The 27,668-nt window shown below is 49.1% G+C and overlaps 2 protein-coding genes across 2 annotated transcripts in view; one reads left to right on the forward strand and one right to left on the reverse strand.

Annotated features, from left to right (window-relative positions):
• The first annotated feature begins 5,813 nt into the window (after positions 1–5,813).
• On the forward strand, positions 5,814–14,851 carry LOC106890421 (cytochrome P450 2W1). Its single transcript, XM_014946222.1, has 9 exons — positions 5,814–6,532; positions 8,591–8,753; positions 10,006–10,155; positions 10,254–10,411; positions 11,827–11,997; positions 12,439–12,580; positions 12,861–13,045; positions 13,603–13,744; positions 14,247–14,851. Exons 1-9 carry the CDS (start codon positions 6,350–6,352, stop codon positions 14,444–14,446), a joined length of 1,494 nt encoding a protein of 497 aa, XP_014801708.1. The 5' UTR covers positions 5,814–6,349; the 3' UTR covers positions 14,447–14,851.
• Positions 14,852–16,774: 1,923 nt separating this feature from the next.
• The window catches only part of LOC106890422 (cytochrome P450 2W1-like), an 11,661-nt gene continuing 767 nt past the window's right edge, over positions 16,775–27,668 (reverse strand). Inside the window, exons 2-9 of the mRNA XM_014946223.1 lie at positions 26,203–26,365; positions 24,130–24,279; positions 23,879–24,036; positions 23,126–23,299; positions 19,973–20,114; positions 19,308–19,492; positions 18,598–18,739; positions 16,775–18,224 (exon numbers count right to left, since the gene is read on the reverse strand). Of these exons, the coding sequence (XP_014801709.1) occupies positions 18,034–18,224; positions 18,598–18,739; positions 19,308–19,492; positions 19,973–20,114; positions 23,126–23,299; positions 23,879–24,036; positions 24,130–24,279; positions 26,203–26,365 (1,305 nt within the window). The 3' untranslated portion in view covers positions 16,775–18,033. The remainder of the gene's footprint in view (positions 18,225–18,597; positions 18,740–19,307; positions 19,493–19,972; positions 20,115–23,125; positions 23,300–23,878; positions 24,037–24,129; positions 24,280–26,202; positions 26,366–27,668) is intronic.

Below are 27,668 nucleotides of genomic sequence, written 5' to 3' on the forward strand. Positions count from 1 at the left end.
CAGCTCTGTTATGAGACAGAAGATCACAACAGGCAGCTCCAACCTGGGAGACAACGTCTGTGTGTGGATTAATGGCTCGAAGGTGCTGGTCCCAGGTCACAGTGAGTTGGCTGTGCCCAGGGCTGAGGGGTTTGGGCGGTGGGGTTTGGGCTCGGGCTGTCACGGCTGTCGGCACGTGTTAATTAGCTGAAGAGAAAGGTCCGAGGCGGCTTGTGCTGCTTCAAAGGGCCCTTCAGGGTAACATTTAAAACACAGCGTGCAAGAAAAATAAATGGAGAAGGGTTTAGTTTGTTCCTGTGGCCACCTGCGGCTGTGGAGCAGGGAAAGTGCTGCCGAGGCCACCCACGCCGTTGGGCTATGGGCTCCTTCCCGGGTGACCTGCGGGTCCTGCAGCATCCCCTGGTCCCACCACCCGCCCCAGACCAAGGTTGCAACCTGAAAAAAACAACCTGGAGACCTGACCTCTGTATCTTGGAGATTTTGGCTTCTGTTTGGTGTGTAGCAACATGGGGCCGTGGAGGTGGGAGGTGAAGCCTCACCGGCCTGTGATTTGGAGTTTGCTTTGGAAGAAGTGCTGGTCCTGGGCTCTGTTGGTGCCAGGAAGGTGGGGGTGGTGTGAGGATATGTCCCAGCCTGGTCCTGGGCAGCAGAGGTGGCTGTCCCCACAGTGCTGGGGACACCAAGGTGGCTTTGTGGCCCGGGCACAGGCTGGGATGTGCAGGCAGGACAGGGCTGCCCACGGGGGCAGAGCAGGGTGGGGAGAAAAGCTTTTCTCAGAAAAGGGAGGGGGAGAAGCTGAAATCTTCAGGCAGAATGAAAGGAGCAAGAAAGTATTTATCTTAAATATGTCACATTTGTACACAATTAAGAACCAGCTAAAACCTGGGATTGAAGCTTGAAGGATCAGAGACCGGGCAGATGGGATGAGGGCGCCAGGGAAGGAGAATTTTAAAAAGCACAGCAAATCCTGCTTTAAAATGTGCCACAGCTGGGTTTGCCAGTGGTGCTGGGGAAGGAGGAGCCTGGGGCGATGATGCAAGATGTTGAAGGCTCCCTCTCCCACCTTCACCATTCCCATTCCCAAAGGAGCAGGGCTGGAGCAACCTGCTGGCCCGTGCTATGCCGAGTTACAGCAGGACACCCCCAGCAATGCCATTTGTCACACTCTGCATTTTTAACCCCACCTGCCCATGGCTGGCTCCAAGGGCAGATGTGGGAAGGAGACCGTGGTTTATTTGGAAGGGCCCGACCTCCAAATAATTACACACAGCCCAAGGACTTTCTTTCCCAACTCCAGCTCCGTGGGTGGCTGGGTCCCGGGGCGCTCTGCGTAAGGGCTTTTCTCTCTGTGCCTCCTTTTCTGTCATTTCTCCTGTGACTTGTGACATGACCCTGCCCTGACCAGGGAGGGTTTGATTTTTTTTTTTTTTCAGAGAGATCATTTACTCCTAGATAAAGATTAATTTTCACTTTAATTTTTAACTTGCATCTCTTGGGTGCAAATGTTTTTGTAGGCCATCTGAGATGCTGTTATCTTGCCCAGCTTTGCCTCTTTCACCCCACAGGTAATGAGTAACCTTTCCTCCCGCTGGGCAGGCCGGGTGCTGATTGCTTCCTTGTTCCCTTCCCTTTGGGAATCATAAAGGCATTTTTAGTGCCAGAGTGACATCTCTCTGCCTCTTGCTTTCATAATTCTTACGGTGTGAGATGATGCCATTCCTACACCGTGTCCCGCTTGTCTCCTTTCTGCAGGGAGCCCAAAGCCCTCCCAGAAATGGCTACGGTGAAAGGGCAGGAGTGAGTCAGCCCCAGGGATGCTCCAGGCACGAAGCTGGGTTCTCAGCCCAGCCCTGACACAGGCTCTGGGGATGTCCCATGGGACGTGGGGCACGCTCCTCAAAGCCACGTAGACAAGTCATTGTCCAAGCAAGGACCCAAACACGTGTATCCACACTCCCTGTCTCCTGCTCTTACCACAGGTGCTGGTGTAACACAAGAGGGTTTGGGATGGATGGATGGTTTAAGTTGACCAGTCCCTCGTGGCCTGAGATGGATGGGAGAGTCCAGGTCTGAGTGCACATCTTGTCCAGTGTAAGTGCGATCCTTGCTGCACCTTGGAATGGTCCCAAAGTGTCTGCAGGGCTGATACCATCTCATATCACAGTGTGGAGCAGTACAAAATCCTTGTGATCTAAAAGGGCTCAAGGAAAAGATGTCAAATGCTCTTTTCCTACTGATGGGACCATTGCATCGTCTGTGATTTTACAAAAAAATTTTACAGAAGTGGTGTCTGTTTCCAGTAATGTCTCCGACGGGTCTCACTCTGCTAGACACTGCCAGAAGCCAGTGGGAACAACAGATCTTTTACAAAGTCTTCCACATTAAGTCATTGTCCAAGCAAGGACCCAAACACGTGTATCCACACTCCCTGTCTCCTGCTCTTACCACAGGTGCTGGTGTAACACAAGAGGGTTTGGGATGGATGGATGGTTTAAGTTGACCAGTCCCTCGTGGCCTGAGATGGATGGGAGAGTCCAGGTCTGAGTGCACATCTTGTCCAGTGTAAGTGCGATCCTTGCTGCACCTTGGAATGGTCCCAAAGTGTCTGCAGGGCTGATACCATCTCATATCACAGTGTGGAGCAGTACAAAACCCTTGTGATCTAAAAGGGCTCAAGGAAAAGATGTCAAATGCTCTTTTCCTACTGATGGGACCATTGCATCGTCTGTGATTTTACAAAAAAATTTTACAGAAGTGGTGTCTGTTTCCAGTAAGGTCTCCGACGGATCTCACTCTGCTAGACACTGCCAGAAGCCAGTGGGAACAACAGATCTTTTACAAAGTCTTCCACATTGGTATTGATTCAACAATCCAGCTCTCCAAGACATGGGGTTTATATCCCTTTTTTTGCATGTAGAGTGAAGGTGGTACCAGCTAACACTGACTGGGGAGCGGGAAGAAATACCCCTCACTGGAAGAGCCACTGCTGGCAGAGGGAGGGAAGGCACCGAATTGCAGCTTTGGAGTTTGTAGCAGTGAATTAGTTTTTCGCCAGCCTTTGACAAGGAGAAAACCAAGAGGAGGATCAGCAGCTCTGCAGTTTATTGGGCTTTCTGTGTCGTAACCCGCAGTAAGAAGAGTAAGAGCTGTAGAAGTGCCTTGTTATGTGTTTCACACGGGGCTGGTGGGTCGTTCAAGCTCCAGGGCTGCCCAGTCCAGACTCAAAGTGTCAGTGCATAGGAAGAGCACAGAGATAAGCAGCAGAACTCCCAGTCCCAGCAAACGGGTCCTGGTTGTTTTACAAATGAAGATTTCCCGGTTCTGTTTCCCTTCATAGGGAGAAAATGCTGCAATGCAATGATGCAAGAAGGTGGAAGAGGCGGGAAGATGCTGCCCATCAGCCCTCCACCCAGGTGACACGTGGCCTGGAGAAGGTCCCTTCGCCTGCAGGACCTGCTTCTCCTTCACTGCACCATGGGATGATCAATGCTCGTCCACCTGAAGGATGATTTTGGGATCAGCATTTGTAAGGTAAAAACCTGGCTGGGGAGCGGGAAGAAATACCCCTCACTGGAAGAGCCACTGCTGGCAGAGGGAGGGAAGGCACCGAATTGCAGCTTTGGAGTTTGTAGCAGTGAATTAGTTTTTCGCCAGCCTTTGACAGGGAGAAAACCAAGAGGAGGATCAGCAGCTCTGCAATTTATTGAGCTTTCTGTGTCATAACCTGCAGTAAGGAAGAGTAAGAGCTGTAGAAGTGCCTTGTTATGTGTTTCACACGGGGCTAGTGGGTCGTTCAAGCTCCAGGGCTGCCCAGTCCAGACTCAAAGTGTCAGTGCACAGGAAGAGCACAGAGATAAGCAGCAGAACTCCCAGTCCCAGCAAACGGGTCCTGGTTGTTTTACAAATGAAGATTTCCCGGTTCTGTTTCCCTTCATAGGGAGAAAATGCTGCAATGCAATGATGCAAGAAGGTGGAAGAGGCGGGAAGATGCTGCCCATCAGCCCTCCACCCAGGTGACACGTGGCCTGGAGAAGGTCCCTTCGCCTGCAGGACCTGCTTCTCCTTCACTGCACCATGGGATGATCAATGCTCGTCCACCTGAAGGATGATTTTGGGATCAGCATTTGTAAGGTAAAAAGGGAGAAGGCAGAAAGAGCTGTCTGTGCTCGGAGAAAAAGATGGAAGAGAAGGATGGAGAGGAAATCTTAAGAGAAATTTATGGCCGGTGCCTAATAATAAATATGGGACTCCCAGGAAAAAGAGAGGTGGTAGATGCCCCATCCCTGGAGACATTCTGTGAAGTTATCACAGGCAGAAGAATCTGAGCTGGGCTCTGGAAATGAAGCGCTGAGCAGGGAGCCCTCACGCCTGCACCTCCACCAGTGGGGCTTGGACTTTGCCTTTTGCAGACAAAAATTCCAATTTTTGTGGAGAGCTGGGGGTGGAGGGGAAGATTGTGCAAAGTGCAGAAAAAAAACCCCTGACATCATTAACTCTGAATAAATATAATGCGCTAATGCGAGCGTTCTCATAAAGGTGTCTCAGTGGCTTTGCAGAAGGGCAAGCTCCACGGGGACATGGCTGCCTTCACCCTCCTCTTCATCTACGGAGCGGGCGCCTTGCTTTTATCAGCCATCCTCTATGTTTTAAAAGTTTTCAAGGAGTCAGCTTTAAATTTGCCTCCCGGTCCGTTTCCTCTTCCGATCATCGGCAACCTGCATCTGCTGGACATCAGGAGACAGGACAAGTCTCTAATGAAGGTAAGAACAACCATCCTTTTATTTTTTGAATGTCAGCCCGTGCCTATTTAAAATCCTCCACCAGTGACAGTTTTGCGATGAGTTTTGGTGCCGAGTTGAGGTCACCTCCTCTCCAGTCCCTCGTGGCCTGAGATGGATGGGAGAGTCCAGGTCTGAGTGCACATCTTGTCCAGTGTGAGTGCGATCCTTGCTGCACCTTGGAACGGTCCCAAAGTGTCTGCAGGGCTGATACCATCTCATATCACAGTGTGGAGCAGTACAAAACCCTTGTGATCTAAAAGGGCTCAAGGAAAAGATGTCAAATGCTCTTTTCCTACTGGCGGGACCATTGCATCGTCTGTGATTTTACAAAAAAATTTTACAGAAGTGGTGTCTGTTTCCAGTAAGGTCTCCGACGGATCTCGCTCTGTTAGACACTGCCAGAAGCCAGTGGGAACAACAGATCTTTTACAAAGTCTTCCACATTGGTATTGATTCAACAATCCAGCTCTCCAAGACATGGGGTTTGTATCCCTTTTGTTGCACATGGAGTGAAGGTGGTACCAGCTAACACTGGCTGGGGAGCGGGAAGAAATACCCCTCACTGGAAGAGCCACTGCTGGCAGAGGGAGGGAAGGCACCGAATTGCAGCTTTGGAGTTTGTAGCAGTGAATTAGTTTTTCGCCAGCCTTTGACAGGGAGAAAACCAAGAGGAGGATCAGCAGCTCTGCAGTTTATTGGGCTTTCTGTGTCGTAACCCGCAGTAAGAAGAGTAAGAGCTGTAGAAGTGCCTTGTTATGTGTTTCACACGGGGCTGGTGGGTCGTTCAAGCTCCAGGGCTGCCCAGTCCAGACTCAAAGTGTCAGTGCATAGGAAGAGCACAGAGATAAGCAGCAGAACTCCCAGTCCCAGCAAACGGGTCCTGGTTGTTTTACAAATGAAGATTTCCCGGTTCTGTTTCCCTTCATAGGGAGAAAATGCTGCAATGCAATGATGCAAGAAGGTGGAAGAGGCGGGAAGATGCTGCCCATCAGCCCTCCACCCAGGTGACACGTGGCCTGGAGAAGGTCCCTTCGCCTGCAGGACCTGCTTCTCCTTCACTGCACCATGGGATGATCAATGCTCGTCCACCTGAAGGATGATTTTGGGATCAGCATTTGTAAGGTAAAAAGGGAGAAGGCAGAAAGAGCTGTCTGTGCTCGGAGAAAAAGATGGAAGAGAAGGATGGAGAGGAAATCTTAAGAGAAATTTATGGCCGGTGCCTAATAATAAATATGGGACTCCCAGGAAAAAGAGAGGTGGTAGATGCCCCATCCCTGGAGACATTCTGTGAAGTTATCACAGGCAGAAGAATCTGAGCTGGGCTCTGGAAATGAAGCGCTGAGCAGGGAGCCCTCACGCCTGCACCTCCACCAGTGGGGCTTGGACTTTGCCTTTTGCAGACAAAAATTCCAATTTTTGTGGAGAGCTGGGGGTGGAGGGGAAGATTGTGCAAAGTGCAGAAAAAAAACCCCTGACATCATTAACTCTGAATAAATATAATGCGCTAATGCGAGCGTTCTCATAAAGGTGTCTCAGTGGCTTTGCAGAAGGGCAAGCTCCACGGGGACATGGCTGCCTTCACCCTCCTCTTCATCTACGGAGCGGGCGCCTTGCTTTTATCAGCCATCCTCTATGTTTTAAAAGTTTTCAAGGAGTCAGCTTTAAATTTGCCTCCCGGTCCGTTTCCTCTTCCGATCATCGGCAACCTGCATCTGCTGGACATCAGGAGACAGGACAAGTCTCTAATGAAGGTAAGAACAACCATCCTTTTATTTTTTGAATGTCAGCCCGTGCCTATTTAAAATCCTCCACCAGTGACAGTTTTGCGATGAGTTTTGGTGCCAAATGCATTTTTAAACAACTGTAATGTTTTAAAGCTTTCGGAATGGCCAAGGAAACTGTTAAATCCCAAGGATAAATGCGAGCAGCGCTCACACGAGAACTGCTCACGCGTCGAAAACTACAAGTATCTGTACCAGATCAGACCAATGGGCCTGAATTTTGGCACCTTTCGTGTGTTGTGAAATACTTTAAAATATTTGAGTGTCCACGTAGCCAAATAGAATGATGGATGCTTAATCGCCGTTGCCAAAATAGCTTGTATTTCTTATTCGCGTTGCCAGTTTTTCATGAGAATGGGAATTAATACAGCCCAGCCCCAAGAAGAGATGGAGGAGAAACTGTTTGAAACTGTGAATGACTTGGGTTTACGCAAGACAAGGTTCTCTGCAGGAACCACAGTTGCTTTGCATCTGTCTGCCAGAAAAGGGGGGAGAGAATTTCAATGTATTTAGTCTCTCAGGGCCAAAATGTGGCCCAGCGGGCAATTCCCAATGTTGAGACATGAGGGGTGGGAAGATCCTGCACCTGACACCGAGCCCTCTGATCAGCTGAGCACGAGGTAGGGAGGAGGAGGTGGCTCTCCCGGTCTCCTTCCTGTCCCCGTGCCATGTGAGGGGCCTCCAAGATGCCTGTGGAGATGCATCTTCATCGTAGTCCCGCCAGCTCCCTGTGCGCTCAACACCCGGAGCTTGTGTTATGGTTTGAGCAAACCCATAACAATTTATTGTCGTTTAGACAATTATTCTCTCACCCCATGAGCCCTCCCCACCTGGAAAGGGGAATCAAGGAAAGCACGAAAAGTTAGTCCCATGTCACTCAACCCAGGACGGCCTGGGAGGTGGGGAACTGATTTGGCCTGTGGGTCCCGTTTCTGGCAAGACCAGAGGAGGGGAGAGGAGGGTTTTGGGGTGGTTTATGGACATGCTGGGAAGAATAAGCAAAGCAGAGTGATGTGAGGACCCAGGAGCATCCTGGTGAAGCACAGACTTGGGGGAAGGTATTGGGCACATCCATGTGAGGGGCCTCCAAGATGCCTGTGGAGATGCATCTTCATCGTAGTCCCGCCAGCTCCCTGTGCGCTCAACACCCGGAGCTTGTGTTATGGTTTGAGCAAACCCATAACAATTTATTGTCGTTTAGACAATTATTCTCTCACCCCATGAGCCCTCCCCACCTGGAAAGGGGAATCAAGGAAAGCAAGAAAAGTTAGTCCCATGTCACTCAACCCAGGACGGCCTGGGAGGTGGGGAACTGATTTGGCCTGTGGGTCCCGTTTCTGGCAAGACCAGAGGAGGGGAGAGGAGGGTTTTGCCTGGGAGGTGGGGAATCGATTTGGCCTGTGGGTCCTGTTTCTGCAAGACCAGAGGAGGGGAGAGGAGGGTTTTGGGGTGGTTTATGGACATGCTGGGAAGAATAAGCAAAGCAGAGTGATGTGAGGACCCAGGAGCATCCTGGTGAAGCACAGACTTGGGGGAAGGTATTGGGCACATTTTCACTACCAGTGTCTTTTTTCCCCCCCGTAGCATGAAGAAGCCAACTGGGAAGGGGTCTTCTGCTGAAACCCGTCCCTACCAGTGCCTTCTTCCCCCCCGTAGCATGAAGAAGCCAACTGGGAAGGGGTCTTCTGCTGAAACCAACTGGGAAAGGGGTCTGTGGTTGCAGCCTGGAGGACCCTCTCGTCATCCTCTGTCCTTTGCAGTCAGGGCAGAGCAGACAAAGATCTCGGCCATGCTTTTATGTTGCTGGTGGTGTCCAAAGTGCCTTGTTACCTTCTGCCTCTTTATCCCACTGGGCAAACCTGAGCCCAACCAGCTCAGAAGGACAGCAGTTTTATGGAAGTTGTTGGGTCAAACATCTGGTATCCCTTTGGCCATAGAAGGAGGAGGGAAGGCGACTCTTCAGCCGCCCCAGCAGGACGTGCCGCTCCTACCGATGACTTCCGTGCTCTGATTTTTCTCTCCTTCTAGATTTCAGAGAAATATGGCCCCGTGTTCACCGTCCACCTGGGCTTCCAGAGGGTGGTGGTGTTGACCGGCTACGAGGCGGTAAAGGATGCCCTTCTGAACACGGCGGAGGTGTTTGTGGACAGACCAGCAATACCCATATTCTACCACATCCAGCACGGGAACGGTACTGGCAGGATGAGCCCGTCAGGACGTGCTTGCTCTGCTCTTTCTCACCTGTGTTGTTTCAATCGTGACAATATTTAAGAGTCTCGACCTGTGTCCTCATCGCCGAGGGCTGCATTTTGTGGGGCTTGGGGGCAGTTGTTTATTTTCTCAAGAAAAATATTTCTGGGGATTTTCTTATTTGCCTTATCAGGTTTTTTTGCTTCTAGTGGCACTTGGGTCACGTTTCAAGGGCGGGTTTTTTTTTCAGCGCAGAGGGAAGGAAATTATTTTTCACAATGTGAAGGCTGAGGTCCTTATGCAATCTCTTCTCTACAGTTACTGGGAGTTCAGACAAAGTGTGGATCACGCATGACTCATGATAAAGACTGCAAGAACTGGCAAGAGTGCAATAGCACGGGCTATTTGTACCTCAAACAATTACTTCTGTAAACAGATTTTTGGCCTGTTTCTGAGTTGCATGTTAAAAAGTAATACATTGCCCAAGACTAGACATTGAAAAACAATGAAGGGAATAATCCAGGGCTGAAAGAAAAAGATCTGATGACCTAATATGTATATAATGCATACAGCGTGTGGGGGGTTTTTTGTATCTTTTTTTAAGAGTGAGGCCCTGCGTGAGGAAGGGTGCTCTGCGCTACTTTCCCAACCACCCCATGAAGGTGTAGACTATGTTCAGCCCTGGAAGCCCTCCTGGGAGGGGAGGACTTGTGAGTTGTACCCAAACACCTCCATGCCCTCTTGGCCAAGCATTTATTTGGGGGGTGGGTTATCCAGCTGAGGGGGAATCCCCAGTGTAAGCAGAGGTGCCTCCCGTCCCCCCGTCCTCGTCCTCTAAAACGCATGTTGTTCAGTGAAATCGTTTGTCCTGTTCATGACAGGGACAGAGCGGTGTCATCTGCTCTCTGAAACAGCTGGGGCATTTTTCTGAGGAAAAACAAGTCAGCCTGAGACAAATACCACGCAGAGAGCTTTTTACTGCATATGGCTGCAAAGAGACAAAGCTATACATGAGCCAAACCCACAGCTTTGGTGTGAACAACCCCCAACTGTTTGAAATATTGCCTCCTGCCCTCCTGAACTTGCCTGGGGTGGTGTTTTCCCAAGCCAGCCCCCCGCAGAGCACCCCCCAGTCCTCTCCCAAACGGGCTCCACCAGGTTGAAAACCCCCTGCGCTCCCCGGCTGTGCTTTTGAGTGTTTCTGAGAAAATCCTGTACCACCTCGGCAAACAGAGCATGCAATCCCTCCGTAGGTGTGTTCTTTTCTTCTCAAGAACTCTGGAAGACGACACGGCGGTTCACCTTAGCCACCATGCGGGATCTCGGCATGGGGAAGCATCTTGGAGAAGAAAGGATGGTTGAGGAGCTTCACTTTCTCACTGAGTCGATCAAGTCCTTCAAAGGTGAGCTGGAGATGGCATCCCGTGTTTCATGGTACTTTACAAAGCCACTGGGTTGCTCCAGAAATGACTGATGGAGTTAAGATTTTGTTCATTTCTAGGTGGACCTTTCAAATTACAATTTTTGAGTATGGCCCCCACCAACATCACCTGTGCTATTCTCTTTGGGAAAAGGTTTGATTATGAAGACCCGACGTTTCTCATGCTGTTGAGACTCATAGATGAAGTTATACGCCTCCTTGGCTCTCCGTTCTTGCATGTAAGTTCCCCTCGGTGCTTCAGTGTCTCGTTGGAGTTGGTAGGTCAAGCTGACTTTCTGTTACTGAATGGTTTTGGAGAATCTTTAGGGTACTGAAACGTAAGAGTCATAGAATGGTTTGGGTTGGAAGGGACCTTTAATGGTTATGTAGTCCAAGCCCCCTGCAGGGACAAGATTGTTTTGGGTCTTTCTTCCTTCATTAAATCCTCTTATGATGAAGGTCCAACATCCCGTGGTGCCACTGGGCTGAGCTGCTGGTTTTATCACACTGGTCACAAAATTAATGAAATAATGACTTTGTGCATGTACAAATAAAAATAGCCAGGCTCATTCCAGTTATTTTCTGCTGAGTGCTGTGTGAACATCCCAAAAGTAACCTCTTGTCTTAAGGACAATTGCACGTGTATTTGAGGGTTACCAGGCTTTGGTTTCTTGCAAGAGTTTAAGAAATTAGCGAAGCTACAGAGTAGTGGTACAAAGTACAGAGCTGCAGACATTACAGATGGACCTTTCCTACCTGTTGTGGCATTAAATCAATACCTGCTCAAGGGAGCTGCATCAAAGGAGTGTTCCAACCACAAGGCTCTCACCTGAGCCAAAAGCTCCTGTTAAACTCAATCCTCCATCACCAGGAGTGCAGTAGTAGTTACTTCAGGTAATATTGAAAGTAATCCCAACAGCTGGTTAAAAAAAAAAAAAAAGCTGGTGGGTTTATTACCTGGATGAGAACTATTTCCTATAGTTACAATTGACAATAGTACAACATCCCTTTTATTTTAATCTCTGCGGCAGGTTTAGGTTTTGCAGAAAAGAACAGAAATTATAACCAGTTAGCAAGAGCAAGAGATTTGTGAGGCTTATTCTGCAGCCAGTTTATTTATAACATTGAGAGATGGAGTAAGTAACCCCCCACACACACATAAAATGCAACTGTTTATTGTGCTGTGAAATTTAACGATGCTGAGAACTCAGTGTAATTGATTTATAATTCATGTGAAAGTTAAAAATGATGATCTAACAACTTTAAAACATAAGTATTTTGGCTTGCTGAACATTTGGGGTTTTCTTTGCGTAATGCTTTATCTTTTTACTTTATTACCTCTTTTAAAATGTAATTTCATTGTTTCGTGAGTTTATTATCACTTTCCCTTAATTGTACTTTTTTAAATTCGTGTTTATAGGCTCTGTCTAGACAAGTCTGATAGGCTCCATTCATTTCTATAGAGAACTTTTAATAAGAGGAGGCATTTTTATACATTAAAATTTTTTAGTTACCAAAAAAGAGGGATCCCAATCACATGTCATTTGGTCTCTGACATAAATGATTTCTCCACTATGATACTTGAGATTTACAAGGTAATGGGTGAATTTAATTTTTCTTCTGTGATTTTTCTTACCTTTTTTTTTCTTTTTAGTTATTTAATTTCTACCCATTCCTTGGATTTCTCCTCAAACCTCACAAGACAATACTGAAAAATGTAGAAGAGATGTGTGTGGTCTTAAAGAAGTGCATCCAGGAAAGCAAAGAAAGTCTTAATAAAGACAACCTGAAGAGCTACATCGATGCTTTGGTGTTCAAACAAGAGGTATTTTAATGATATGACAATTCTTAGCGCGGTGTCTCCTACCGAGATGCTCTGTGTTTCTTGTCTAATGAACACACTCTATCGTGTTCCTCCACCTCCCATCAATTTCTCACCTTCTTGGGACCCACAGGCAGGGGGTGGAAGTGCTGAGTCAATCAGATAACCACTGCCCAGAGCAGAGAAATGTCATATGATGTTGAAAAACCAATGAATTACTCCAATTAGTTCATTTTGGGGGGGCAAAATCTCAAGTGTGAAGATATTCCTGCTGTAAACTGAGGCATTTCTGGAATGGCCTGTCAATGCAGTACGTCTTGGCACTTGTACTTCACATGCATCCCACTGTGATGTCTCTGAAGACAAGGTTGCCTGTCCCAGTTCTCTCTTTCCATGCTAACAGCAGTGTTTTGGATTTTTTTTTCTCTTTTTATTTCCCTAAAGGAGCAAAATGAAAGCAATACGCTTTTTCACGACGCAAATGTATTGGCCTCTGCGCTCGACCTGCTCGTGGCTGGCACTGAGACAACGTCCACGACGCTGCAGTGGGCCATCCTGCTGCTGATGAAGCACCCTGAGATCCAAGGTAAGGCACCTTTATGGGTTTGCTCTTCTTACGTGGGGCACAGTGACCCCCTAAGCACCGCTCACCTCGTAGCCTCTCATGCATCCAACATCTGAGCACCTGCAACCTGTCCTGGCGTTCCTTCAGGACCAAAGGATCTGAGAGGTTGTCCCCTCTCTGCTCCCAGGGGCTGGGCAACCCCCTGCCTGGGGAAGTCCAGCCAAGAGTCATCAGGAGCTGGGATTTGGAGGTGCTTTGCCACCAAAGAAAGCTCCCTTTATGCCTTTCCCTTGCCCTCCAGAAAAGGTGCACGCAGAGATCGAGCGAGTCCTTGGCCCTGACCGCTTGCCTACCTTCGAGGACCGGAAAAAAATGCCATTTACCAACGCGGTGATCCACGAGGTGCAGAGGTTTGTCACCCTCCTGCCACACGTTCCCCGCTGCACCTCTGCTGACACCCACTTCAGGGGCTACTTCATCCCCAAGGTACTTGCTGCTCTCCAGAGGGAAGGGGGGTGCAGCACACCAGTGACCCACAGGACACGATGTCACAGGGCTTTCTGGGGGGAAGAGTCAGTTCCCTGTCCCCTCCGCGCCCAGATGGAGGGCAGTGTGACTTCAGGGTTACACACACAACTTCCCATTTCCCATAACCTGGAGCCTCTTTCGTATTCTCTTCGCTCTCCATTGCCATTCCTGCCCTGTAGAGCATGCCCTGGAGTACCACGGCATCGTCTCGTTGCCTGCATGAGGCACGTAGAGAGGAGCTGGGCAGGAAGGAAGCCTGGTCCACATCTGTCTTCTTCTTCAGAACTCAGGAACGGCCAACAGCCACTGTTGTTTCATCACATATTAGTCAGAAATTCCAGCAAAGTGGGTATCCCCACTAACTAAGGGTCATATGGTCATGCACAAGCCCAGAAATTAGTTCTTCGGAGGTAGAAGTTTGCTCCCAAACACAAAGGGAGGGATGTGGCTGAATGGGCAAAGCCAGAAGTTTGCTACGTCCTCACGTGCTAAAGCAGAGTGTGGTTGTGCTGCAGGGAACGATGGTGATTCCTCTGCTCACCTCTGTGCTGCTGGATAAAACGCAGTGGGAGACGCCAGACGAGTTCAACCCCAGCCATTTCCTTGATGCGGATGGAAACTTCGTAAAGAAGAAGGCATTCCTGCCCTTCTCCATAGGTAACGAAAACATTTGATCCTGCGCTGATTTCCCAGTGCCCCTCAGAAGGTCCTAGCCAAGAGGCAGGATCCAAGCCTCTGTGAGGAACAGCACGGACATCAGTGGTGGGGGTGGTCTAGAAATACCCACCCTGGGTTTTGATGGCTTGCAAAAGCCCCTCAGCCCATGCTGGGAGGCACACACCAGGTCCTGGTGTTTAAAGACACCACTGGGACCTACAGAAGACTCAACGCCTTCAAGCAAACATTCAACCTTCCCTCTGTCTTGGGAAGGCTGGTGTCCAGGGTGTCCCACACCAATTCCCTGCAGGCTGAGAGTAAAACAGCCCCCTTCAAATGCCTGAAGGAGATGAATGGGGATGGCTGCTGAATGTCATGCCATGATATTTGGTGTTTCTGAAGCCTGTACTGTCCCTCACGCTGTTGTTACCAAGTGGTAAGGAAGAGAAGTCAGGTTGAGCCACCGCTTACCCAACCTCTCCACCAACTTTTGGCATTGCAGGGCGGAGAAACTGCATTGGAGAAGGTCTTGCCACGACGGAGCTCTTCGTCTTCTTCACGGGCCTGATCCAGAAGTTTACTTTCCAGCCCCCAGCTGGGGTGAAAGAATCGGAGCTGGACACGACTGCGGAGGCCGGGTTCACCATGAGGCCCCATCCGCAGTGCGCCTGCGCCGTGCTACGCCAACAGGCCCTCAACTGAGGAAAGACCCACCTCGTCGTTTTGTGCAGGGCCCAGCAGATGCACAGAGGAGAAGTCAGGTCCCTGTGCAGTAGCCATAAGTGTCTTCTCACTCAAAGCCTTGCAGGTGCTGGCTAAGTGATTAAAATACCTGTTGAACAAGTATTTTTCAGAGAAGCAGAGGAGGGCTGGTGGGTGAGGTTACCTGGAAAATTCCAGCCAGATACGTGACTGGAAATGACAGGACAGCCACGACTTTACACATCCAATATGCAACGTAAGAAAGTTATTTTGGCTCTGAGCTTCTGGGAGAAGATGGTTCTCAAGAGTGGATCATTTCTTCACTTGCAGAGTGATACTAGATATGAATATTGTGTCTAATCCCTGCTCCTTTCCCTGCTGCACATGGGATAAATTATTCCAGACACCTGCACTTTCTGTGTCTGATGGATGCTCTTCCACACTAGATACAAATATTGTGTCTAATTCCTGCTCTTTTCCCTGCTGCACACGGGATAAATTATTCCAGACACCTGCTCTTTCTGTGTCTGATGGATGCTCTTCCACACTTCCCAGACTTCTGGTTTTGAATCCCAGATGCCAAATGCTGGACTTTCTAGGTTCCCCTCATCTGCTGTAGGATGGGAGGAGAAGAGCCCTCCTGTTCCCTGTGTGCTGCCCGATTGTCCCAGGTTAATGGTAAATAAATAGTGCATATGTCTTTGGCCCCAGCTCTCCTCTCAGATGGATGCTGTTGGGCTGGGGGTGCATAAACCCTCATGGCTTAGCTCTGCCCTCCTCCAACAGCCCCAGTTTGTGGTGGGCAGGTCGCTTTACCCCAGTAAGGACCGGGCTGGCTGCGACTCCGAGGGATCGTGGTGCCATCTCGTGGCAAAAAGAAAATAGAAATTATATTCTGCACACGGCTTAATTGCTCTGGCCAGTGCCCAGAGGGGCTGCGGGTACAAGACAGACCTGGTTTTGCAAATCTATGCATTCACTTCAGTCCTTGATGAGTGCAGAAGCCCCCGGTCCTGGGACGGGGTGGCAGGCTGGGCTGTGGGACATGCCCTGCCAGCTCCACGTGGCACGAGCCACAGGCACAGCGTGGGCTGGATTTGTTCAGATCTGACTTTAAAAATCCAGCCACCTGCCCTGCCCCGAGATGTTTGCCTTCAATTCAGGTCAGCGTGTTGCAAGGCACCAACATGTTTTGCAGCTCAAGAGAAGACCCTGGGGGCCGCTGAGGAATGTGGAAATGGTATTTCCACCCCCGAGAGCCAATGTTTTCTGCTGGATAATTGTGTAGCTGAGTCATAATCAATGTTCTGCCATCGTTTGGCTGAACAAATAAATGGGAGGCGGGCACTTTCTTTTGGGGAGATGTATTCAGGTGCCTGATTCAGCGTGCTGGGGAGTGATCGCCTCCATCCAGCTGCCAACGCAGGCACAAGGGGGATGCACTTTTCAAAGGAATCAAAGAAACCTGTTTTCCTTCAGTGTTTGAACGTGCCAGCTCAGGGCTCCTGCTGGGGCTGATGGGTTTCTGTCCATGGCCAGCACCACCCTGAGCTCTGCTCTGCCCGACAGCAAGTGCTGGGGCAGAAGGTGATGTCCAAAGGCTGCTGTGCCCTGTAGGAGGGGATCCATCTCTCTCCTTCAAAGCCAGGATCCTGAGACCCCGTAGGAAGGAGTCAGGGCTGAGGTTCCACCAGAGGATTCATGCAGATTTGAAGCCAGCCCAGGTAGGTTTGTCCCCCAAAGCTCAAGATTGTTGCTGTATTTCTTTTGAGTTTACCTTCGGAGTAATGTACAACAGGGCCAAGGCTTCCTTCACTGAGTTGATAACGTGGCCTACTCCACTGTTGCTTTACCTGTCTCTCCACACCTTCCCTGAAGATGACCCCATCCTGCTGCCACTGCTCAGGAGTGACATTGCCAGCAGGTGATGCTTTGGGAGGACAGGAGGTGAGAGGCTGAGGGTCCAAGGCACGAGGCAGAGGGACAGCACCAACATCAGTGAAGTTGTGGTGGGAACCTTTCATTCAGCCTCTGAAACCAGGAGTTGAAGATGAAAAAGTGAAAACCCAAGGCTCTCCCCAGGATAGACTAGTAGCCCAAAGCTGAGCACAAAGGAAAAGCTCTTTGCCCTGGAGAAACCACTCTGCAGATACAGAGAGTCTCCTGTTGAGCTGGTTTTTAGTCGATTAAGGGTATGCAGAACCTCTCACCCATGAGATAAAAGTAAAACTTAAGAGTATTCTTTGTCACTCTGGGTACGGGATCGAACTTTCGTGGCGTTTTCATTTCTGTGTTAGCAAAGTTGGGTATCAGGCATATGAAATATGATGAAGACATTGGGATTAAAACTTTATTTGGTTCCCACGATGGGGGAAACAAACAGTATCATAAAGCACATGATAAGAAAATGCACATGGAGAAGTGGCAATTCACAGGCAGATTAGTGGATGAAAAATTGCCTGAGCTATACTTCAACTGGAGTAAAATTGTGGAATATGATGGCAGATAAGAGTGCTACAGGCAGGAAAACAGCCAGACAGAGCTACGGAGGAAAGGAAAACAACCCAAACCAGGTCTTGTCTAATCCCTGATCCCAATTCTCCACGTGTGTGAGCGTGAAATACCAGCACTGAGAAATGAGACACCTTTGCAAGGAAATTGCATGGCTGGTTCCAATGGCCAGGCCATCCCAAAGACCAGACTGGCTGCTGGTGGTGGCTCCTAGCGTGGCCCAGGAGGTCTGAGAGAGGAACAGTGTTTATTCCTATTTAACAGGAAAGACAGAGATCCATAAAACTAGAAATGGGACTGTGTCATTAGCCTTCTGTGATCGGTTGCTGGTACAAATCTCACATGGCCTCATGATTCAGACTGCAAACTTAGAAATGTAGATCTTCTTTTGTTCAGACCGTGAAGCCGTGTTCAACTTGGTGGTGAGCACTTGCTTATCTAAATGACTTTGCAGACTCTGGGGCATCTCTCAGGACACTGTTCCAGGGCACAAATACCTTTATTCTCAAATCACATGAATCGATCTGTTTTTCACTCTGGGTGTTTGACTTGGCTACCCAGCCTGGGAGGATTTCGCTAGAAGCTGTGGACAACTAGGGAGCTTGGAAAAGTTCAGGAGGTACCTGCAGAGGGTTCAGGTGTGTGACCTAGAGTGCATTTCTGTGGCTTTTAGCAAATGGTGGAGTGTCTTTTCTCAGGATTTTGGGCAGATTTCTGCGACGTTATGAGCCTCAATGCTTTCCCGTGGGAGCCTGGGTTGACACTCCTACTACTGGTGGGCTGCACCCCCTTCACCAGACCATCTCCATGGTCCTTCCATTTGCTCCATAGACAGTCTGTCTTGAGAGGAAGCCTGTGTTTGTCAACCATGGTCGTGGTTTCTAATTGATGGCAGCACAGAAGCAAAGAGGGGGGCGTCAGCCTATGGGGCAGATGTGGTGGTGGGGAGCAATGGAGTGGGAGTGGGTGGAGACAGTGGGAAGGGGATGTGAAGGAGGGTTGGTGAGTCCTAGCGTGGCTAAGTTGGGTCTAAGCAGCTTCTGTGCTTGTTGGGTTGCTCTCCAGCCAGGCCGTGGCTATTCGCGTAGGACAGCACAGGTTGCCTGAGGCTGAGGCCTTAATGTGAAAGTCGTTTGGGGGACGGTAAGGTCCAGGTCGGCCTCCGAAACTCCTGGCCGGGGTTGAAAAGTAAATGTCTGCAGCAACCCTACGAAGAAGACAAACAGCTCCATCTTGGCGAGGCTTTCTCCAATGCAGTTCCGTCGCCCTGCGGAGGGAAGCAGCGTGTTTATTTGATGGAAAGAGCTCACAAAACCCCGTGCTGGCAGCCCCACCAGCCCTCTCTGATTATCCACTTGCTCCTGACAGCTTTAAGGCATTTTTCCACCTTCTTATGGAGGCAGTATATCTCTTTGTCCTCTCTCCCAGTGAAGCTTTGGGAACCAGCCCCTTCAGTGGTGGGAGAGGCGTGCTCCGAGAGCAGCCATTTGCCTGGATGTAGGATAACTGACTCCGTTCACTTACCTGGGTGCTTACTGCCTGGGTTAAAGGCAGTACTTGGCCATGAAGACCACGTTAATGTATATTGCAGTAAAATGGTGGTCCTGCCATAGCTCTGTGCAGGTCAGCCCTTTGGTTACCTGTGGAGAAGGGCAGGAAAGCTTCTCTCTTTACAAAATTCCCTTCAGTGTCAAGGAAGTGGTTGGGGTTGAACTGATGTGGTGTCTCCCATTGCGTCTTATCCAGCAGCACTGAGGTGAGCGACGGGATTACAATTATACCCTGGAAGAAAAGTATTTGAAGGCACAAAAGACAGCAAAAGCACTCTGTTTTGGTTCATTTTGTGACACAGACTTTGGTATCCAGGAGATTTTGCTCCACCTGGAGTAGGTGGAGACCCTCAGGGTTTTATCCCCATAGCCAGTAGAGAGAGAAGTGAGTGAGACTTTCCCAGCAGTGCCAAGGACTGAAACCAAACCCTACGTGGGGGCTGTGAAAGCTTCAAGCAGAGGGTCAGATCCTGTAAATTCCCTGGCAGATACTTCACCATGCAGATGGCATTGAGGAGGCAAACCGGGATCACCCATGGAGTGATAAAGTCCTGAGCATGAGAGGGACTGAACTGAGTCCTACAAGATCAGTCTGTCTGGACTCAGTATGGTTGAACAGGCTCAACTAGGACACAATAGTCCTACAATACCGATCTCATAGACTCAACATAGAAACTCTTCTGGAAGTGAGTTTGGATACCTACTTTGGGTTTCTGTCCTAGAACTCCCTCTAAAGAAACCCATCTCTAGTGGCACTAGCAAAAACGAGGAAGGTGATGTGTTCCTGGGCTGGAACCTACCTTGGGAAGGAAGTAGCCCCTGAAGTGGGTGTCAACAGCAGTGCAGCGGGGAACGTGGGGCAGGAGGGTGATAAACCTCTGCACTTCGTGTAGCACCGCGTTTGTAAATGGCATGTTCTTCCGATCCTCATATGTGGCCCAGCTTCCAGCTTTGACAGTTCTCCCAATCTCCTCCTGCACCTTTTCTGAAAGGAACAAACACAGTTGGGTTCCAGCAAGAAAGCCGGTTCCTGATTCAGTTTTGGTAAAAACATATTAGCAATATGGTTTAGCAATGGTTTTTGTCAGTGTTAGGTTGATGGCTGGACTAGATGGTCTGAAAGGTCCCTTCTAACCTCGGTCATTCTGTGATTCTATGATATTTTTCCAGGGTCTGGAGGGAGAGGATTCTTAAAATGCCAGGGTTTCTCTGCTCTATTTCTACTTCAGACATATGGATGGGTTGTTTTCCCGGTGTCATGCTTCAATCTCCACTCCTCCTCTCTCCCAGCAAGGCACAGGGACAATTTGGTCGTGACTTTGACTAGCATCTAATTACATCGGGAGTTCATAATAACAGAGAGGTGGGATTCAGTTTTTAAGGTGCAGGAGCTCCTGTGGATCTGTGTCCCAGACTCTCCCCTCCCCGTATCTGCTGTGCCATGGACGGGGGGAAAGGAGCTCACTTTGAATCTCCGGGTATTTCATCATCAGCAGGATGGCCCACTGGATCGTCGTGGCTATGGTCTCTGTTCCTGCCATGACCAGGTCCAGTATGGATGCTATTAAGTTGTCATCATGGAAGAGGCTGTCCTTCTTGTTTTTCTCCTTGAAAAACACAAGTGATAAGAAAGGTCTTAAAACCATCAGTGTTAGTATTCCCCACGCTTGGGAAATATCGCATGGCCTGCAGCACCCCTGACCATTGTCTTGGGTTTGTGAACAGGGTGTTAAAATAGACCTGATCTTGAATGCAAAGTGTTCACCAAAGGTGGGAGCACCAAAGATGGGAGATTTGGAGTGGAGTTTTGGGTTGTTCCATCTCCACCCAGAAGCAGAAGCCCAGCACCAAATGCTGTTCATGGACCTTCACAGGTTTGGAAAGAGCCTGGTCTCTCCCCTGTACAGAAGGAGATTCAGCTATTCCTAGGTCTGAGCAGCTCCTCCTGCCCAAGGGCAGGGTTGAATCCCCGACAACATTCAAAATGACCCTTCAGGCCATTTATGCTGGGCTTTAGGACTCTACTGACCCTTCTTCCACGTAGCTGGGTAGAAGACTTTGTGCCTAAGGTTGGCCCAGATCCAGAAAGGAGAAAAAACTCAGATCCCAAATATTTTGTGTCGAATGAACTCAACTGATGTGTGAAACTGCCAAGTCTCTGCTAAAGTAAGATGCAGGGCAGGGCTAGGACTTGTACAGATGATTTATTATCCAAGTGCTTTAAGCGTATCACTCATCTTGGAACAACAGTATCGATGATTAATTGATTTGCTGTTGTAACAAGAAAGGCAGAGTCAGCTTTCATGTGAATTCATGCAATTTCTACTAGGAACAAGGAGTAGATCTCAGGTTATTAGCGCTGCTGTTCCAGGAGTGGACTGAGACAGTGCCTTTTAGATCTTAATTTTGATAGAAAAATCCCTGCAGTAAATTACCAGCCGTAAGAGACTGGTGTCTGGTTTCTGTACCACCAGAACAGCAGCATGGATTTCAGTAGGTTTAAATGACAAGACTGAAATCAAGATTCAGCAAGTATTTTAGCGAGAAAAATCTAAAGGAGACATTGCAAAACAGTCAACAGAGCTAAACAGTCAAATACCTCTTGTTGCTTGAAAATCAGTGCATCAATGTAGCTCCTCACGCTGTTCTCGTTGATGTCCTCCCTGCTTGCCTTGATGTATTGCCTTAAAATGACGCGCACATCTTCTATTTTCCCAAGCATGATCTTGTGGGTTTTGAAAAGAAATCCAAGGAACGGGTAGAAATTGAAATACTAGTGAGGAATTAAAAAGAGAGAAGCATTAATTCTGCAGAAATATCAGCATGTTGAAACAGCTTCTTCCTAAGGCAAGAGATGCCAGGTGAGTTTTGTCTTGTAGTCGTATCATCTTGGCATCTCGGGGACTTCCTGGGCAGATTTTCATAAGGGAGTGCTCTGCAACCTTTGAGTCTTTATTTAGAATTACCTAAAATTAGCATTTATGCTGTTCTGTGGGAACCAGGAGCCTGGTCAGCTTCTCAACAGAGTTGGGGCTCCTGTGTGGAGCAATTATGTTGAAAGTGCCCCCCCAAAATATCTGTGGAGCTAAAATAATCATAGTTCAGTTCTCATTGTAGCTCCACACAGGGTGGTTCAAAAGGAGAGTAGCAAAATCTGGCTAAAAATCTGGGATCTGGCTGCACACGTGTGGTGAGTGAGGTGGTGTGACAGGAGAACTGTCATGTTTTAGGTGTAATTGCTGGTTCTGAATGTTTGAAAACTGCTGAACTAAATCCTAAGATTTGTGAGGCTCCCAAATATAACGGGCCAGCATTAAAAAAAAAAAATTAGTCTGTGGAACAGGTCACTTACGTTCAAATACGGAGATCCCAGAAGGATCATAACTTCATCTATGAGTCTTAAGAGAGTGAGAAATGTTGGGTCCTTGTAGTCAAACCTGTCCCCGAACAGCATGATGAAGGTGATGTTGATGGGAGCACAGTTGAAGGACGTCAGGCTAAAAGGTTCCCCTGTGAGGGGAGGAGGATGGGGACGTTAGTGAGATGTTGCAGCAGCAGTGACACGTATGGGGCTGTGCAGCGCCGCGGTGGTCTCCAGCTCACCTTTGAAGGATTTGATCATCTCGATGAGGAAGTGGAGCTCCTCGAAAATTTTCCCTTCTATCATTTTTTTCCCCATGCCGAGGTTGCGCATGCTGGAGACGGTGAACCTCCGAGTTGTTCTCCACAGCTCCCCGATGGAGAAGAATAAACCTGGGGAGGCCGTGAGGCATCGCCGCTGGGCTCACGCGCGGAGGAGCCCCACCGCACGGAGCAGAACAGGGGACCGGCTGAGGAGGACTCTCCACAAGCGTTCCTGCTGCCCAGTTTCCCATGGATTTGCCCAGTCTCCCACTTTGGGAGACACAGAAAGGGTCTCCCGTTTCTGTGTGCCCCATCCCTGTATCCTCTCAGCAACATTCGCCCAGTCTCACTGAGCCTGTAGTTTGGGAAGAACGAGCTCCCACCCAACCCAGTCTGTCCCAGCCCTCTCCTGAGTGGAAGTTCAGCAGAAATGGTTTCAAACCAGTACTGGTTGGCTGTAGAGCTGGGGAGAGATGGCAGTCTAAGTCAATCACACAACTTTCTGACCCTGTTTGGTTGCAAGTCTAAGGCCTCAAGCAACAACCTTGTGTCTTTGAAGCTTCTCCTTTCATCCCATTCCACTCATAAAGGGATTTTATCTATGTGGGGTGGGATAATTCAGTCTCCTGAACCCTGGTCAGTGCTGAACTGCTTTATGGAGATTGCCAGCAATGCTATATTTTCAGCAGTGGCAAAAATACGATCATTTTGTAGAGGTCACTCAGCTCACGCCTTGCTGACCACTAACACCACCAAGCAGGGATGGGTATTTCATCTGTCAGGGGGTTGGAAATAGTGAAAGAAAAAAATTTTATCAGTAAGTCAAAGACTATCTCAAGTTATGTCAATCGAAAAGCTGGATCCTAGCACTTCACATCTTCATCTTGGCTGCAAGGTTTTTAAATGTCTGAAATCAAGATTCAGCAAGTATTTTAGCGAGAAAAATCTAAAGGAGACATTGCAAAACAGTCAACAGAGCTAAACAGTCAAATACCTCTTGTTGCTTGAAAATCAGTGCATCAATGTAGCTCCTCACGCTGTTCTCGTTGATGTCCTCCCTGCTTGCCTTGATGTATTGCCTTAAAATGACGCGCACATCTTCTATTTTCCCAAGCATGATCTTGTGGGTTTTGAAAAGAAATCCAAGGAACGGGTAGAAATTGAAATACTAGTGAGGAATTAAAAAGAGAGAAGCATTAATTCTGCAGAAATATCAGCATGTTGAAACAGCTTCTTCCTAAGGCAAGAGATGCCAGGTGAGTTTTGTCTTGTAGTCGTATCATCTTGGCATCTCGGGGACTTCCTGGGCAGATTTTCATAAGGGAGTGCTCTGCAACCTTTGAGTCTTTATTTAGAATTACCTAAAATTAGCATTTATGCTGTTCTGTGGGAACCAGGAGCCTGGTCAGCTTCTCAACAGAGTTGGGGCTCCTGTGTGGAGCAATTATGTTGAAAGTGCCCCCCCAAAATATCTGTGGAGCTAAAATAATCATAGTTCAGTTCTCATTGTAGCTCCACACAGGGTGGTTCAAAAGGAGAGTAGCAAAATCTGGCTAAAAATCTGGGATCTGGCTGCACACGTGTGGTGAGTGAGGTGGTGTGACAGGAGAACTGTCATGTTTTAGGTGTAATTGCTGGTTCTGAATGTTTGAAAACTGCTGAACTAAATCCTAAGATTTGTGAGGCTCCCAAATATAACGGGCCAGCATTAAAAAAAAAAAATTAGTCTGTGGAACAGGTCACTTACGTTCAAATACGGAGATCCCAGAAGGATCATAACTTCATCTATGAGTCTTAAGAGAGTGAGAAATGTTGGGTCCTTGTAGTCAAACCTGTCCCCGAACAGCATGATGAAGGTGATGTTGATGGGAGCACAGTTGAAGGACGTCAGGCTAAAAGGTTCCCCTGTGAGGGGAGGAGGATGGGGACGTTAGTGAGATGTTGCAGCAGCAGTGACACGTATGGGGCTGTGCAGCGCCGCGGTGGTCTCCAGCTCACCTTTGAAGGATTTGATCATCTCGATGAGGAAGTGGAGCTCCTCGAAAATTTTCCCTTCTATCATTTTTTTCCCCATGCCGAGGTTGCGCATGCTGGAGACGGTGAACCTCCGAGTTGTTCTCCACAGCTCCCCGATGGAGAAGAATAAACCTGGGGAGGCCGTGAGGCATCGCCGCTGGGCTCACGCGCGGAGGAGCCCCACCGCACGGAGCAGAACAGGGGACCGGCTGAGGAGGGGTCTCCACAAGCGTTCCTGCTGCCCAGTTTCCCATGGATTTGCCCAGTCTCCCACTTTGGGAGACACAGAAAGGGTCTCCCGTTTCTGTGTGCCCCATCCCTGTATCCTCTCAGCAACATTCGCCCAGTCTCACTGAGTCTCAGCAACTCCCACCCAACCCAGTCTGTCCCAGCCCTCTCCTGAGTGGAAGTTCAGCAGAAATGGTTTCAAACCAGTACTGGTTGGCTGTAGAGCTGGGGAGAGATGGCAGTCTAAGTCAATCACACAACTTTCTGACCCTGTTTGGTTGCAAGTCTAAGGCCTCAAGTGTCTTTGAAGCTTCTCCCTTCATCCCATTCCACTCATAAAGGGATTTTACAACAACCTTGTGTCTTTGAAGCTTCTCCTTTCATCCCATTCCACTCATAAAGGGATTTTATCTATGTGGGGTGGGATAATTCAGTCTCCTGAACCCTGGTCAGTGCTGAACTGCTTTATGGAGATTGCCAGCAATGCTATATTTTCAGCAGTGGCAAAAATACGATCATTTTGTAGAGGTCACTCAGCTCACGCCTTGCTGACCACTAACACCACCAAGCAGGGATGGGTATTTCATCTGTCAGGGGGTTGGAAATAGTGAAAGAAAAAAATTTTATCAGTAAGTCAAAGACTATCTCAAGTTATGTCAATCGAAAAGCTGGATCCTAGCACTTCACATCTTCATCTTGGCTGCAAGGTTTTTAAATGCCTTTGGTTTTTTTGTCTAGAATAAACACTGTTTCAAAGCAGGGTAGTTTTAGTTTGGAAAACCAATTTTCTTGCTCTAAAAATGTCAAAGCAAATTTCTAAACTTCATTTTTATTTTTTCTTTAATTCAGGCAATTTCATCTGGGTCATTCCTTTTCTGCAAACAGCTCTGGAGTCAACAGATTGGCATTTTCTGAAGAAAAAGTGTTTCACGGGAAAATTTGTGACCATCGTGACTTAGTTCCTGTGAATTTACAGCTTTGGGTCATCTCTAAGTGGCTCAGACTTGGGCTGAGGAGGTAAGTGTGAAAGGACTTATAGTGCAATACTGACAGTCTCCCACAGGGATATTTTACATGTAAATTAGCTCTGAAAAATGCTTTTCTCCCCATCGATTCCTTTCCCTTATGTAGCGATAAATTCATATGTTGATATTATGGCTGGGTAATTTAATTTCTAATTGTAAGACCAACTTCAGCCTGTGACCAGCATATAAAGCTGCCTTTTGGATGCTCAAAGCTAAAGCCTCAGAGGATGGAAAATGAGGAAAAAAGGCCTCTGAAATACTCGGTTGCCCTGGAAAAACCCTGAGGTTGGTTGTGGGGGCAAATTCTCAGCCTATTGCTTCTGCCTCAACCTGTTTCCTGTGGTCCACCCGAGGGGTTTTGTGGGGAGGCAAGGCACAGGGGGGGCTGATGGTGGCCAAAATTGTGGCACCTGGCTGTGGGAGAAAGGGAAAAACCCTACAAACCAGTCAATCCAAATCCCCCTGGAACCCTGGGGGAGGTTTGTAAATGTGGTGGTGGTGATGGAGAGCCGCTCTCAGGGACGTCTTACAGAAATTAAGCCCAGAATTACCACGGTGCCTTTAAAAATCCCACTCCTCACCCTTGAACGTTTAGGGTATGGATCAGCTGCAAGTGCATTAGGAAAAACCACGGCAGCAAAAAGCCAGGAGGCTTTTCAGAAAGCCAAATCTTTTCTGTTGGCTTGGCCTGGGAAGGGTCCAAGGGGGATGTTTAAAAGCCGGGCTCCGGGGAAGCACAGTTTGGCTGGCACCAAGCGACGGCGTCGTCCCCCCCGCCCGCCCCCCCGCCTTTCTCTAGTACCGTTTCCGTTCTGAATTTGGTCAAATATTGGGATGGATGGTCTGTCTACAAACTCCTCTGAGTAGTTCACGAGCGCCTCCCGCACAACTTCGTACCCGGTCAGGACCACGACTTTCTGGAACCCAAAGTGGAGGGTGAAGATGGGGCCGTATTTTTCCGCAAGCTGAAAGAAAAATGGGAGCTGTGATGGTGAGGGAGGGAGGGAGCACCCACGGGGAGAGTGCCCCTGGCTTTCTGCTTCTCTGGGCAACCTGGGCCAGGCTCTCACCACCCTCACACCAAACAAGTTCTTCCCCACATCTCAGCTCCATCTCCCCTCTTTCAGTGTCAAACCCTTCCCCCTCCTCCTAGGGCTCCCCTCCCTGATCCAGAGTCCCCCCCCCAGCTTTAGGGACTGGAGGGGGCCCTAAGGTCTCCCCGGAGCCTTTTCTCTCAGCCTGTCCTCACAGCAGAGGGGCTCCAGCTTGAGACCAGCAGCTGGGGACAGCCAGGAAGGGGAGCAAGGTGATGGGAAGCCACAGCTCAAATCCCTGCCTCAGCAAACACAGTGTCCACTTTCGCAGGGGAGAGGGGGGGATCCCCCAAACCCCCCTGAGGGGGTGCCCAGCCAACAGCCACCGGTGCTGCTGCTCAGTGCGGTCACTGCTTTCTGCTCTGGGGGGGTGGGATGGAGGAATAACCCCTCTGGAGTGATCCCCCAGTAAAGGCACACACAGGCAATACCCGATCCAGGTGAGGAAAATCATTCCTCATCATTCCAAACTGCCCTTCAGGGGCTGCAGCAGCGTCTGGGTGACCTGTCCCCAGCCCTGCCACTGTCCCCAGTGCCAGCAGGAGCCTCCCCCCACGGCCGGCTGGGGACACGGGGTGAGGGGAGCCGTGTCGGCACCTCCTCGGCAGCCACCGCCTGTTTGTTCACTCTCACCCTGACCCGGGTCCATCCCCGGGAGAACCGTCAGCCGCGGCGCGGGGGGAGCCTCAGCACCCTGGCATGGACCCCCCCCGGGCTCTGCCAGCCACCTCCTGCACCAGGGAACAGCTCACCACCCTAATTGGGGTAAGTCATCTTAATTACAGGTTAGGAGAAGCGCTTCCAGGCTATTCATTCCTCAGTGCGGCTTTTCCATCCCTCTCCCGTGCTGCCGTCTGGATTGTAACGCGAATCCAATCCAGAGAGAGGGATGGGGACTTTGCAGCAGGGGCAAGCTGGATTTTGGCCCTCCCCAAAGGAGTTTTGGGGTCACCACGTTGTGGAATTCCCCTTGCCAGCTCTCCAGGGCAGACGGGAGGGAAGCGATTTCATTTCATGTTAGTTATGCCTTAATGCTTTAAAAGATTCCTGGGTGTCCGAGCTGTCAAATTAACATTTCAAATCCCACAAGCATTATATACTTCATGTACATCATCACAATTACATGAAGAATTCCCATATTACCCAGAGGTCTTTTTTTTTTTTTTTTTTTTTT

Source organism: Calidris pugnax, unplaced genomic scaffold (genome assembly GCF_001431845.1).
Source record: "Calidris pugnax isolate Ruff unplaced genomic scaffold, ASM143184v1 scaffold123, whole genome shotgun sequence".
NCBI lineage: Eukaryota > Metazoa > Chordata > Aves > Charadriiformes > Scolopacidae > Calidris > Calidris pugnax.